The 14,507-nt window shown below is 34.9% G+C and overlaps 1 protein-coding gene across 1 annotated transcript; it reads right to left on the bottom strand.

The window, feature by feature from the left end:
* Positions 1–395: 395 nt before the first annotated feature.
* LOC110867207 (1-aminocyclopropane-1-carboxylate synthase 3) lies at positions 396–4,936 on the bottom strand. The gene is made up of 4 exons (XM_022116335.2): positions 4,743–4,936; positions 3,187–3,318; positions 2,303–2,463; positions 396–1,338 (listed from the first exon to the last, which is right to left on the bottom strand). The coding sequence occupies exons 1-4, from the start codon at positions 4,881–4,883 to the stop codon at positions 396–398; spliced, it is 1,377 nt and encodes a 458-aa protein (XP_021972027.2). The 5' UTR covers positions 4,884–4,936.
* Positions 4,937–14,507: the final 9,571 nt, after the last annotated feature.

The following is a 14,507-nucleotide window of genomic DNA, read 5'->3' as shown; positions in this document are numbered from 1 at the left end:
AATATAATATCTTACATGATTTCAAATAAATCAGTACGGTGTGTTCATTTTTATCTAGCTACTTTCTTGATGTAATTTATAATGAGTATTATATGCTATATTAGATATAAATTAATGTGTGTGAGATTTATATCGAAATGAATTCCCATCTATTTAAAACCTTATATTATAAACAGTTGTATTTTAAATTAAAAAAAAAAGGTAAAGAACAAAGACAATAAAAAAGTTCACATCAACAAGTGTAATGGACCACCAATGGTAATAATGTGTAATATACAGTAGGACCGGTTAACACATCAAATCAAGAATAGAACAAGAACTAAAATTGTCATTCATTTTTTTATAAATATACGAATAATCTATAATAGTCATATCAATACAAGTTCCTTACACATTTAACGCTCCATTTGACCCTTAAACAATGATAACCCAAACATCCACTTGCAAATCAAATTCGGACCATTATATCCACGATCATGACAATTGGAGTTGATCTCCTCAACAAACACTTTCATCCTGTGCAACGAAACATGTAAAATTTCCTCAGATACATTTGCAAAACAAATTCTAAACCATCCTGGTTCGCTACAATGACAAGATGATCCCGGAGAGATGTTCAACTTAACATCACAAAGAATTCTTTTCCACAACTCGAATTCGCCCTCAAAGGTGTTGGAACTTAACAAATGCCTCATATCGACCCAACAGAATAATCCAGCATTGCTCGTTAGACAATGAATCCCGATCCTCTTTAAATTGGAAACAAGCATTTCATGTCTCTTTTTTAGTCGTCTAGTGTTTTCTTTAATGTAATATTTCATAAACTTCTTGTCTACAAGAATGTTGGAGACAAGATGTTGCGTTTGAGATGAGACAAGTCCAAAGCTAGACATTTTGGTAGCCGCGGATAGGACCCTTTCATTGTTAGAATAAATCATTCCTACCCGAAATCCAGACAGTCCTAAATCTTTGGAGAGACTATAAACTACATGAACAAGATTCTTAACACTTTTGAATTTTGTTTGTTGTAATGATTCAAGTATGCTTATGAAGTTTGAGGAATCAAATACCGTAGCTGAAAATATTTCGTCGCTTACGATATGGATATGTTTCTCCATGCAAAAGTTGATTATCATATCAAGATCTTCTTTAGTCATTGTCGTGCCTAGAGGGTTTGAAGGATTTGTGATCAGGACCCCTTTGACATTTAGATTAAGTGTATGGGCTTGTGTGTATGCTTTCGTTAAAGCATCCTTTGTGACCCTAAAATGATTTGAGCTTGAGCAATGGATTGGAACGATTTCGACTCCTGTTCGCCACTTCAAATCTCTATCATATCTGCAACACAAGTGAACTTAATTACTAATGGCAACCTAGCCTTGAATAAACAAACACTTAGTGAATGAATCTCAAGTATGCTTACAGTGAGTTTTTTTTTTTCTTTCAAAAGGTGGGTGGTTTTTTTAGAACTTAAATCTGGCTTAGTCCTTGTATAACTGATGCATGCTCAAGTATAGAAGATCAAGCTATGACATTTCTGGAGGCCCATGATGGAGCTACCAAGGGTGATTTACGATAACGAGCATAACTTTGGCTACGAGTCTCCGTTTTATGCGTTCGATCAGTCAAATCTAAGGTTAAAAAGAGGAGCACGTCGTGGCAAGGACCTGAAAGGACCTTTTCCAAGTTTTGGTACATAAACGCATTCTAGTGGGAGTTACGGGCCTTTATAAGTTTTTTTTCCATGTTTTATGCATTTTGTTTTTGGGCTTGTGCCCATGGCCTTTTATGGCCCGTTTCGAATTTCAGTTCCTACTTATGTTCTTGAGATGATGATGATTTATGTTCTTGAGACGTAATTTGGATGGTTATTCATATATTTTAGCAATAATCATTTTCACTTCAAATTCTCTACCTTTTGGGTTGAGTTTGAGGGTTTGGCTACATCAATGACATACTGGCTTTAGATTCTTAGAGTATGCAAATCTGACAAGATCAAATGGGATTATTGTCTTTTTGCCGTTGAAGTCGTCATCTCACTAGCTAGTTCACTTTTGTAATTTAAGATAGCGACTTCCACAACACAAATACATAAACTCTAAAACTTCAATCCGACTAGGTTGTGGAATGTGAAGTCATCATATGAGATGAAAAACTCACCTTTAAAGTCTCTATCTTAGATAGCTACTAAACCAGATTTGAATTACGACAAAACAACCAACCATTTGTCGTAACGCGTTTTCAAAAGAATCAATTTTTAAAAATAGAAAACATGGAAAGTTGATGAGATAAATTTGATTACCCTGGATAGTAAGGTGTGGGTATGAGGAAAGCATCACCGGTTTCACCAAGGCAAAACATCAAGATTTCATTAGCAGAAGTAGAACCGGCAGTAAGAACAATCTTGTTTGGATCCAGTCTTACTCTTCTTCCTCTTACTTCTTCCATGAATTCTGCTAATTCCTAATAATGGTTTTAGAAAACAAAAAGTTATTTATATACAAATTGTTGACATTCTATAAAAATGAATTTGAAAACGTTTGGATTAATAAAGTAAAACTTCATAGATTCTGAAGCACGGTCCTCGTATTGTGAAAACTGTTGTAACACATTTATGTTGTTATTTATAACATTTACTTAAATAAAATTTATATTTGAGAGAATTTATAAAACAGTTTATCTATTTCCGATTCTTTTCTAAATGCGCGTCAATGATCTCTAGATCAAGTGGTGGAGGGGTTCCATTTCTCTTGAGAGATGCAGGTTCGACTCTCACTTGGTGTAGAGTGAGACACTGGTGGGCAATGATAGGAGACCCATGGAAACTTGGGTTGGATCCTTGAGTCAGACGGGTTTTACCGGTAATTTCACTGTCGTGCCTACGGGCGGGTGGGTTACCGGGTTTTCCCCGGAATTGGTGGTGGACTCGGGTTACTCTCGGAGTACTCCGTTTGTCCAGTGGGTACCCCGAGAGTGCTCGGGATTGAGTTTGTTGGCCGTTAAAATTTTTTTTTCTAAATGCACGTGTTACATTTCATATTTCTTGGTGTGGATATGATACATTTACAAAGACTTTTAGGCCACCTTTTATATATAACATAAGAATATTTTATCAATTAAATTAAACCTTGCGTTAAATTATATAATGTTTTTAAAACTAGATTGAAGTGTCGTGGGGACCCGTACTTTCTTGAAAGATGGCAAGCCATGGTAGTCTTGAAAAAGGGCCAATTTTTTAAAGATAGAACGTCCTTCTTCTTTGAATTCAGCAACTTCTGCGTTCTTTGAAAGCCATGATTCAAGAAGATCCATAGACATCTGCGAGCAATATCAATCAACTTAATACTTTTTTTTTTTAAAATAAATTTGTATAATTGACGGACCACTAGAATTAACTTAATGAATAATCATTATTCATCTTCAGGCAATATTAAAATAATAATAGTATAATTTGCATGCACATGTCTTATTCAGGGGTAATTTGAATCTTTAAATAAAAATTATAATTTCAATTCCATTAGTCTATCTCCAATGCATCCATTGGAGGATGTCTTTGAAGGACCTTACAAATCCTTAGCATTGTGAGATTTTGTCCATAGATGCCCTTAATATCTAAGCCCTTTCATAAGGGCTTCGTTTATTATGTAAGTGAGTGGGCCCAAAGTAAAAGAATAAATTGTTTTATTTTAATATTGTGTGTAGTGGGTAAGTAATGAGATGGAAATTAAGAAGGGTAAGGATATTTATAGAGTTGGAGATGAAATAAGGGGTTTTAAGGATTTGTAAAGATATGACGTGACACATGACGTGACAGCTAAGGGCGTCTAAGTGCATACGTAGCACTGGAGATAGTCTTATGAACATTAACTTGGAAACCATAGATCATGCATGCATGCTTGCCTGCCTATAACCTTGATCACTCATTCTTGTATGGTAATTTTTATATAACGTTTTAACTTTACAAACATTAATTTATATAAATATTTTTGTACTATTTTGATTCACTACAATACTTTAACTTATATGATTTATTTTATTGTCATAACATTTTTTTATTATGATAAAGCAGTATTACTTTTATAAACACTTTGGATATATAAATAATATGAAAAGTAGTGATACTGTGAATATTTATGTAGTTTTTTGTGAAAAAAAAAAATGCAGAGTAAATAGGTGTTTGTAAAACCACCCGTAGTGGGGCATTTTTTTTTTTAAATTGAAAAAAAAGCCGCAAAACGCCCCCACCCCATTACACCCGGCGTTTCTGGGCGTTTTTTTTGGAAAAATTGGTTGCAGGCGTTTTAATTAAAACGCTTAAATTGTTTGTGGAATGGTTTGACCCACCAATCAAGTTTGAGCTAGCCACATGGGTCCTGACAACCTTTTGAAAATGCCCCACTACACCAATCAATTCGTGTGCTTTTTTTTTTCATTAAAAATAATATGGGGTTAGAATAATGCCCCATTACACCACTTTATGCTATAATGCCCCATGCTGACTGGGATGACACGTGTCGGATAATGCCTCATGGTGAGGGCATTATATTTATTCACCACTACACATGGTCTAAGCATTGACGCATTGTTGATGCAACATCTGACTTGACGCTTTGTTAGCTTTTTAGAAACCGTACAATGAATATTCTCAAACAAGTTATTTTTTTATGATTACCACATCCTTGCATGACTTACACATATATATAAAATCTAACATGAAATCCTTTGGAAGTAATAAACAGAACCTGGTTTTCGGCTAGACCCATCTGGATGATCCCAGAAGGGTTATGCACCGAATCATAAGGGTTCTTCTCGTATTGTTGTAACCCGACAAAATAAGACGAGTCCTCTCCATGGCAGACAAGAGAAGCTTTCTTTGACAACATTTTAAAGTTTAATGTTTGTTTGTTTATGTTGGGGACAAAGATCTGAGAAGACTAGATACTTGAGGAAATAATTATGTGGAACTACTTGGAATTGGTGTGGCATATATATAGATGACTTTAACCTTATCTTGTATCAGCAAATATCAAATTCCAAATATAAAGTGGATATTCAATTATACTACTCTATATTCCATTAATCCTGCACTTTCATATCACTTTTACCATCAACAGCCCTAAAACACATTAGTAGGTCGCAACACTACCCTAGATTATGATTAAGTTTGCTAAAGAGATCGTAAAGTTTTAAAATGCTAGAGTGATAAACTATAAAGCGTCACTTACCCACAGGGCTTTAATACAAGCGGTTTCATACGGGGCCATATTATAGGGATGTACATATTGGCACACCAAGCTGCCTATTTACACATTAAATCCCAGCTTTATATACGTCGCGTATTGGTATATACGAGGTGTATAGCCGCCTTTTTCAATTTTCAAGAGAAGAGAATCTCTGATTCAAATCATGTGGTCACTTTATATAATGGATGGTTTTTTTACAAACATTTTTATTCAATATTTATTGTTTAGCAAACATTTATAATAAGTAATTAAAAAAATAAACAAAAAGCATTGTTAAGTATTCTATCGTATACTATAATATAGGTCTCGTATAGGCCTATACAAGACCTATAGGGAACCTATACGAGACTTACATTACGCTATATAGGACTATTGGTGTAGTTTAGCTCCCATATAGACCTGTAGGCCTATACGAGACCTATACTATAAATATATGATACGATATAATACAATAAGATACGTGATTATAGGATACAGTACAACACCCGTGTAACACTATATGTATAGTTTAGGTCCCGTATAGGTCTATAGACCTTAACAAGACCTATAGGAAACCTAAACGAGACTTATACTACACTATGTAATATGATATGATACCAAACCATATGATACTAAAAGATACGATACAACACCCGTATAGGCCTATAGGTGTAGTATAGGTCATGTATAGGACTATTGGTGTAGTTTAGGTCCCGTGTAGGCATATAGGCCTATACGAGACTTATACTACAGTATATGATATGATACGCTATAATACAATACAATACGATACGATACGTAACTATAGGATACAGTACGATACCAAACTATACTATAAGATTCTATACGATACGATACGATAAGAGATAAGATATGATACTATATTACACCTATAGGCTTATACTAGACTTATACTACACTATATGATATGATACTACATCTATAGGCCTATACGAAACCTAAACGAGACGTATACTATACGATATGTCTACGTATACTATACGATACGATGCTTAAAAATTATTTATTTATTTATTTTGTTAAAGTACTTATTAAAGAACTTTGCTAAAATGATAAATAACGTATAAAAACACTTCTAAGAAAAACCACCCTATATATACGCTATGTATGTAAAGGGTCAAAAAGACAATTTTACCTCTGGATTGGGCTGCGTATAGCCCTCAACCCAGGGGTAAAATGGTCTTTTTTACCAAACTTGCCCATGTATACGCGACATATAGGGCTATACGCGGCGTACAGTAAAAAAAAACATACCCATGGATTGGGGCCCAATCCAGGGGTAAAATTGTCTTTTTGACCCTTTATATATGCAGCGTATATAAAAGGTCAAAAAAAAAAATCTTTTTTTTTTACCCCAAACCAGTGGTAAAATGTAACACCCTTGTTATTATTTTAAAGGTTTTCGTATATATAACGAAAATAAACATGTAATTACGATTAAGGATCCGTAGAAATAAGAGTAATTTTAATCTTTTGCAACTTAAAGTTTACAACATAGAACAAATAAGTTCGCCGTTTAAAATGACAAAGAAACGACGTGCGGAAGCTTGTATCTTGATTGTGTTCGATCCTTCAACGAGCTTGATACTCATCCGTAAGCTTACTAAAGTTTACCTGTAATCAAAACCAACACCAATGTTAGTTTTGATACTAATATAACTAGTTTTATTAAGTCCCTTTATCAAACCAATGAAAATAAAATAAATTCTTCCAAATCGTGCCTCCCGCGACACGCGGGAGGAGTCGTTTGTTCTTTCGCGTGTCGCGACAATCGTCGCGGTCGCGCCCCAAATCCTGGATCCCGTCGTGTGTCGCGGGGGAACCCAATTTCCAGCGGGTTCATTACTGAAACCTGCATATCTGCCAGCTATGGTTATTAATCGAAAATCAAACTTTAAAGTGCCATAACTTTCATTCTAGAAGTCCGTTTTGCGTAATTCTTTTTCCTACGCGTTCGTAATTTAATTACGGACTCGGTTGTCATCTTTGTTCGTATCAAAGTCAGATTTATAAGCTTAAGGCTTTTAAATCCCTTTTTATGATTAACCTCACACTATAAACTTATGTGACAAAGCATGGCTTGTCCTTTCTACCCATTCCGGACTAGTCAAACTTTAGCGTTTTCGTTCTCACTACAAGGTTTGCATACACATTTACATTCATAAATTTATTTGTATCTTTCTAATCACTTAATCCACATTTAACTTCTTAATTTATTTTGACCCGTATAGTGGACTTTTAGGCATTTAAGCATCAACTCGCTATTTTCCTTTCGCACCTTGCGTCTCCATACTAGTTATCTACTTATCTTCCACCACAACTATTTTTGTGGTGGATATGACATAAGGAACCCAAAATCCCAAATTTTACCCTTCAACTAGTCATTTTATGCAAATGACTCATTTTTAGGCGTTCGACTCAGGGATATTTTTGCCTACAACTTTTATATGTATCTAAGGATTTCATAATTAGTAAACAAGTTCCTAAACAATCTCTAAGGGTCGTTTGCCCGGTTTACCCATCAAGGGTCTTTTTGGTCAATTTTAGTCCTTCATTTTACACGAAGGAGCTTCGCTAGTATTTGACCAAAATATCGCTTCTACTAAAATTCTAAATATGCGTACCTGACTCGGGTCATAGCATCGACCCGTATACATACTTTTTCCTTTAGTTTTCCTAGTTAAAGCATTGCAAACACATGTTATTTCCTGTGATCACAAAAGCTCAACAAGTTGTCGTCAGTTATTATTGTCAAATGGTATTAACACACCATTTGACCCGTTTAGGTGACGTGACCATTTGTCAACGTATGATGGTAGATTAATACCATCATGCCCCTTGAACCTATTCCGGTTCGCGCCGTGGTTCTTATTACTTATAAACAATATTCTTAAATTGTTCGACCCAATATAACTTTTACCAAACGGTGTCTCTATTTTGATCACTTTTTATTTTAACTATTAATTTGACACATTTGGTTGTCGAGTGAATTCCATCACTTCAATGACATACCAAACACAACCATTTTCGCTATATTAACATTACACATATTTAAACTAAGCTTGTCTACATAAATGTAATGGGATGACAAGCCACGTACCTTAGATCTTCTCTTTTTGCCGCGTATCGCTCCCGGCTTTATTACCCGCCTTCTCGCTCGAGTCGCCTATAGTGAACAACCCGGCTAATTATTAAATTACCACTTTAAAGCATCAATATCATCCAATTTTGTCAAGAATCATTGCATATGATTCTTTTCAAGTTCTAACATACTTCCATAACTTTATGTTTTCACTTAGGCAATTTATCAAACACCTTGTGGGCATGATTTTCATACTTTCATCAATCAGGTTTCTCAACTAGTTATTTGCCAAGTTTCAACATCATTCACAAGTCTTTATGTCTAGCATGCATAACAACACCTAGACTTACTTCATAGGAATCAAATAACACCCAATTTATTATCAAAATTCTAGTGTTTTTCATCATTCTACAAAAACCCATTTAACCCTAAGTGGGTGATTATCAATTTCATCATTATGGACATCAATTCATCAATTTATTGACTAGGGTTCGTTCCTAAGCATGTATTCATCCGAGTTTCACCCAAACATCAATCATTTAAGCTCAATTTCTCGATTTCATAAGTTCACCAAGAATTCAAAAAGTAATCAAAAGACGAAATTCGACATACCTTGTGATCCCTTCACTTAGGTGATCACTAATTTGAGCTTGGTTTTCGATTTAGACTTGATTTGCCCTCTTGATTTGGTTGATTTTGTGTATTTTAGGGTTTATTAGAGAGCCCCTTTTTGCTCCTGTAGAGACTCACGACCAGAACACACACTGAAGTGTGTGTTTTGGTGTTTTTGATTTATTAAATTAAAACCAACTTTGTTCCTTGTCAACTTTTAGTCCCTCATTTATCCAAGTTCTTATAAGGGTGTTCTAAACCATGTTTTCTTGTTATTTCCAAGACTTATGATTAACTAGGTTATTCATTCCTAGTTATTTTATCTTGACCTTACCAGTTTTTAATTAATAATATAAAATCTATATTTTCGGGGTGTTACAAGTCTACCCTGTGACAACTGGTAATTCCGTACAATCTAATCACTATTTATATTTCTAAATCTCATGCATTTAGCGTAATTTAATTAAGTAACTGTGTCGTGTACTGGATAACAGTGTTAGGACAAGAAAACAAAGCTAAAACATATGTTGGTTTTAGTCGTAAGGCAAAACCAAACAAACAATGTCCTAAAAGTGTTGGTAGAAAGTGCTGCGTGCACTATTCACGGTTACACTATTCATGCCAGCAAACCGTGAAATCAGACCGAAACACTGAAAAACGACACTCAGATAACATAACTGAGTCCATTTACATAAGAAAACATTGTTATGAAAACATGTCTTGCAAAGATATAAGACTTTCCAGTATAACGCCCTAATCTCAAAAATGTCCGTTTCGGCTTAAAATATAGTATTTTTAACGCCTCCGAACCTATAACAAAGCATTTCCGGGACTTCGGAATAATGTCAGTTGATGAAAAACATACTAAAACAATGAGATGATATCAAAGGAATGTTCATAATCACAAGTTTCCGGCGTTACGCCGCTATGCACTAAACTAGTTCGTTAGCGACTCGACGAACTAGTAAGCGAAATTTCCGTCATCGTAGCAACCAAATGGAAACTCTAGTGAATTAGTTAAGCTAAATTTGGGACTCGGAATCACTTCATACAACTTTCGGATGCAAGAAAACAACTTACGGAAAATACTTGTCGGTGCGGCGCAAAAGCACCTTTATCCAACCGACGACCGAACTAAAGACATTTTAAGCGTCGGGACGCACGTTTTAATAGTTGGACAAACTATTTAGTATTAATTAAAGTCCCAATCTCTAATTACTCCACTAATGATGTACTTAAAACCCTAAACACCCCACACCTCTTAATTACCAAAATATCTAGTTTTTAACTATTTTTTTTTTGTAAAATTTTTTTTACACTTACCCCCCCCCCCCATTGCTTGATTTCGGTTTTGGTGGGTCCCACTAGACCCACCACTTGCTTTAGTTGTTGTTGGAAGATGATGGAAGGCATGGAGCTCTAGATATGTATCATGACTTGAATAACTTGTTGTTATAAACTTCCACCATGACCATCACTTATTAATTATTCATTTCACACTTTTCCAAGAAAGTAAAACCCCCATTTGGAGACTCATTTTCGGCAGCCATAAGAACAACCAATATCACCTTCATCTTCACTTCTAAAACACTCCATTTTCACATAATCTAAACCCTACAAGACCATAAACACATGGCTTATACATGAAGAAGCATTAGGAGCTTTCTTTGGAGCTTATCTTTCTTCTAATCTTCTTATTTAGCTTGTGCACTTTGTGAGTCTTCTAAACATAATTTTTATGCTTCTTAATACTAGTTAATCATAGAAGTACAAGTTGTTGTTCTTGAAATCTAAGATAAACTTAATCAAAAACCCTAAACATAAGCATAAAGATCACTAAATATAACAATCATTATGTGTTTACTTGTTATATTTATGTTGATTGTTCATGAAATTTATAATGATTATGTTGTTTAGCGTTAATATGTTCATGTGATCTTGTTGATTATGTTATTTTTTTGTTGTGACTAGTAGCTTAAAGTCTATATTTATGATGATCATGTTGTTAGTATCATGTAGTATTTTATATTTATGTTCATCTTATCATGATGAACATAAATATGTGATTTAAACATGGTTATGTTTAAATCAAGAAAGATCATCAACTTCAAAGATTATGAGCACTTGTATATAAATTTGATTTAGTGATTCTTGAAAGATTAACCAAGAATAATCATGTGACAAGGCTTTTAACAACACTAATGAACTTGATTTTTGACAAAAAAAAAAATATAAGTTATGTGATATTAATTATCAAAAGTGTTATGTAAAAGTCTTTGGAATTTTCTACACAAAGATGTGTGAATCTTTAAAAGTGAAAAATAATTTATAATCAACTTGTAAGTAATTAACTTAATAAATGGTTAACTTTGAAGACTTGAAAGTTTAAGCAAAATAATGCTCATGAGAATCTTTGAAGGAATAAATATGATTAGTGATGTAAACATAAGTTTAGTGATGTTTGGAAATTGATTGTTGATTTAAACGCGTTTTTGTAACGTGGGAAACGTTATAGTTTAGGGGAAACTATGACGAATTTTTCTAAAAATCTAATCGCGATTAAAGAGGGGATTAAAGGGTGATTAACAATGTTAAACGCGATTAGTGGTCATAAACGTCATTTTGGAAAACCTAATGAGAATATTTAAGTCTTAAATATTCAATAACTTTTATGAACTTAAACTTATATTTTTACAAAAATAAATGGGTAAAATATAACAATGTGTAAATATAATTTTTGGTAAGAAAAATTATATATTTTCGGAAATTTGCTAAGTGCTTGCAATGTGTGCTATATATGTGTAGGTATTAGATACCTATAGGGTGATCAAAATAAATACACGTACATGTTCCTACATGGTCCACGAAATGCTAGTAAAATCAAATCGGACAATTAAATAAAATGGCTGAAATGGAAATACATAACACTTGATGACGACAATTTGGGCGTATCGACATCGTAAACAAGCTACTACAATGTGGAGTCTAAAAATAACATATTTTTAGACAGTAAAGTGAACGCATAACTAAGTGGGCAAAAACAAGAATCCGAAAAGTCGAAAACTATAAAAATTACCGAGTATTTTCATGTGAAAAACGAACTTATTAAGTTACATGCTTGGTGAATTTTTGGTAAAAATTGCAAGAGTATATTTAATGGACTCACTAGGATTAGATTTGGGCTAGACCCAAATTACTAAAAACTAGGGCTAGGCCCAATGACAGTAAAACTAGGGCTAGGCCCAATGACATTAAAAACTAGGGCTAGGCCCAATAACAAGAAAACTAGGGCTAGGCCCAATAACAATGAAACGTGGGTTAAGCCAAATGACATAGGTTCGAAGCCGTTCGCTTATGAATTCAATATGTATAGAATATATGTATACACATAACAATCGAGCGAGTAAACTATCAACGCTTTAAAATACAAAGTTGTTCCAAAGATGACAAACGAGAACATAATAAAGAATTCAAGATGAACAACTTGTACGAGGTCCGAAAGACCTAGTGTCTAACGAAATTAGTACACATGTAGGTTATTGACACGTACGGACGCTCACTTCGATATCATAATACACGGAACGCAAACTTGTGAGTTCATGTCCCTCCTTTCACTGTTTTCAATGTTTGTTTTCAAAAACATCGAGGGGAAATACATGCTAAAACTATTGGTATGTTAGTTACGGAGTAGATGACATGATCAATGTGCATAAGTAGGGAAACAACATTAGTAACCATTAATCACTTAGTGACCAAGGTGCAAAAGGTGTAGATCTATTGGGCTTGAGGCACGCCCCACTCCTGGTTGGTATACCCTGGAGTGCTTTTGTGATCCCAATGATGACAAAGTGTTCTCGGTTTGGTTATTTGCTTATGGTACATTATGTCAGGGGGCTCGCTACCCACTGATAGATCCTTAACAGACTCCATGAATGAATCAGAACATACCATGATTAGAAGATCTCATTTTCATGAATACTACGATTACAAGATTTCATTTTCATGATACTATGACTACAAGATTTCATTTTCATGAATACTACGCTTACAAGATTTCATTTTCATGAATACTACAATTACAAGATTTCATTTTCATGAATACTACGATTACGAGATCTCATTTTCATAAATACTACGATTACATATGATAACAAAAACTGCATGAACTCGCTCAACTTTTGTTGACTTTTTAAAACTACATGTATTTCAGGAAACAAGTCTTGAGCCGGTGATACATGATTGGATGCAATGATTACCTTTCTTAGGTCACACGCAACACGCTTCCGCAACTAGCAGGGTGTGACAGATTGGTATCAGAGCTCCGATTGTAGTGAACCGGGGACAAACTTTTATAAAGTTTGGTCTACAATCACCAAGGGCTCTCACATGAAAACAAAGTCGATAACAATACACAAATGATTTCAAAAGTATGACAAAAATGACAAAAGGTTTTCATTGTGTCACGATAACATGAGGATCTATCACGCGAGCTCAATCATAAGTAACGGATATGGATCAATACATGTTTAGTCTATAAGGAATAGACTCGAAACACTAGGAATTACATGTGAAACACGAGAACGAAAATAACATGAGATTTAGTGATTATATATATAATGTATTTATATATGTGTTGTACGGAATATTTTTCCATGAATGAAAATAACTTCGACTACGAATCCTATTATTACACTTGACTCATGCGATGAGAATGACGACCTCGCGTCTATTACGAAGCTTATGGCGGGCGTCGACCCTGACAGAGACCCAAAAGCATTGATACCATGGAAGATGGTTGTTTTCCCTCTGATGGTATATGTCCTGCTTCGGTAGTGACGACGAGGCGGAGGTGGCGGCCTTGGACAACAACTCTACTAGTGGGACGAGGTCCCTAAGGCTCATACTAGTCGTGATTAATGACACTCTCGTCCAGACAAGGAAGATGAAGCACTCATCTGAAAGGTGCCCCTCCGGTTGCTATTATTACGAATTCCCTTATTTATATTACGTCTAACGTTGTGCTCTTTCACGAATAATGACAATGGGCGTGAGCACGTGGACCATCACGAAGGTCCCTTCTATGTTAAGGGTATATAAACAGTAGTGTCCTTTCTTCGACTAATCGTTTGTTTTGAACGAGAGAATGCTAGGGTGACCATGCAAGACAATTTACTATTACGGGGGCCCACGTAATAACAAATTGTAGTGCATGGGGAATCCTGGTGGGCTCTGCGGGTCAAGCTAATGATCACTATCCATTCGAAATTCTTAAGTTGTTCGAGCTTCTATCTAGTAGAACACTAACCGGGATGGTTACTATAGCACTCTACGATACAGGAGGACCACATGTATTATTCGCACCTAGCATTCGGTTTATAACACGAGTCGTTTGAGACTAGTCGTCGAAAGCAAACAAAACTTGTTGGCCGCTCATGGAGGATTTTCCTCAACATTATTAGATTTCTTGTACATGGGCTGGTTCTTTGGTGTCCATGACACCCTACCTTATCTTAGTTATCGGAAATGATTACATTAAACTCTGTCGTTTGACATTTGTCCTATTCTAAGGG

Source organism: Helianthus annuus, chromosome 7 (genome assembly GCF_002127325.2).
Source record: "Helianthus annuus cultivar XRQ/B chromosome 7, HanXRQr2.0-SUNRISE, whole genome shotgun sequence".
NCBI lineage: Eukaryota > Viridiplantae > Streptophyta > Magnoliopsida > Asterales > Asteraceae > Helianthus > Helianthus annuus.
Note: the sequence above shows the minus strand (reverse complement) of the source record. Positions and strands in the feature narration are given on the sequence as shown.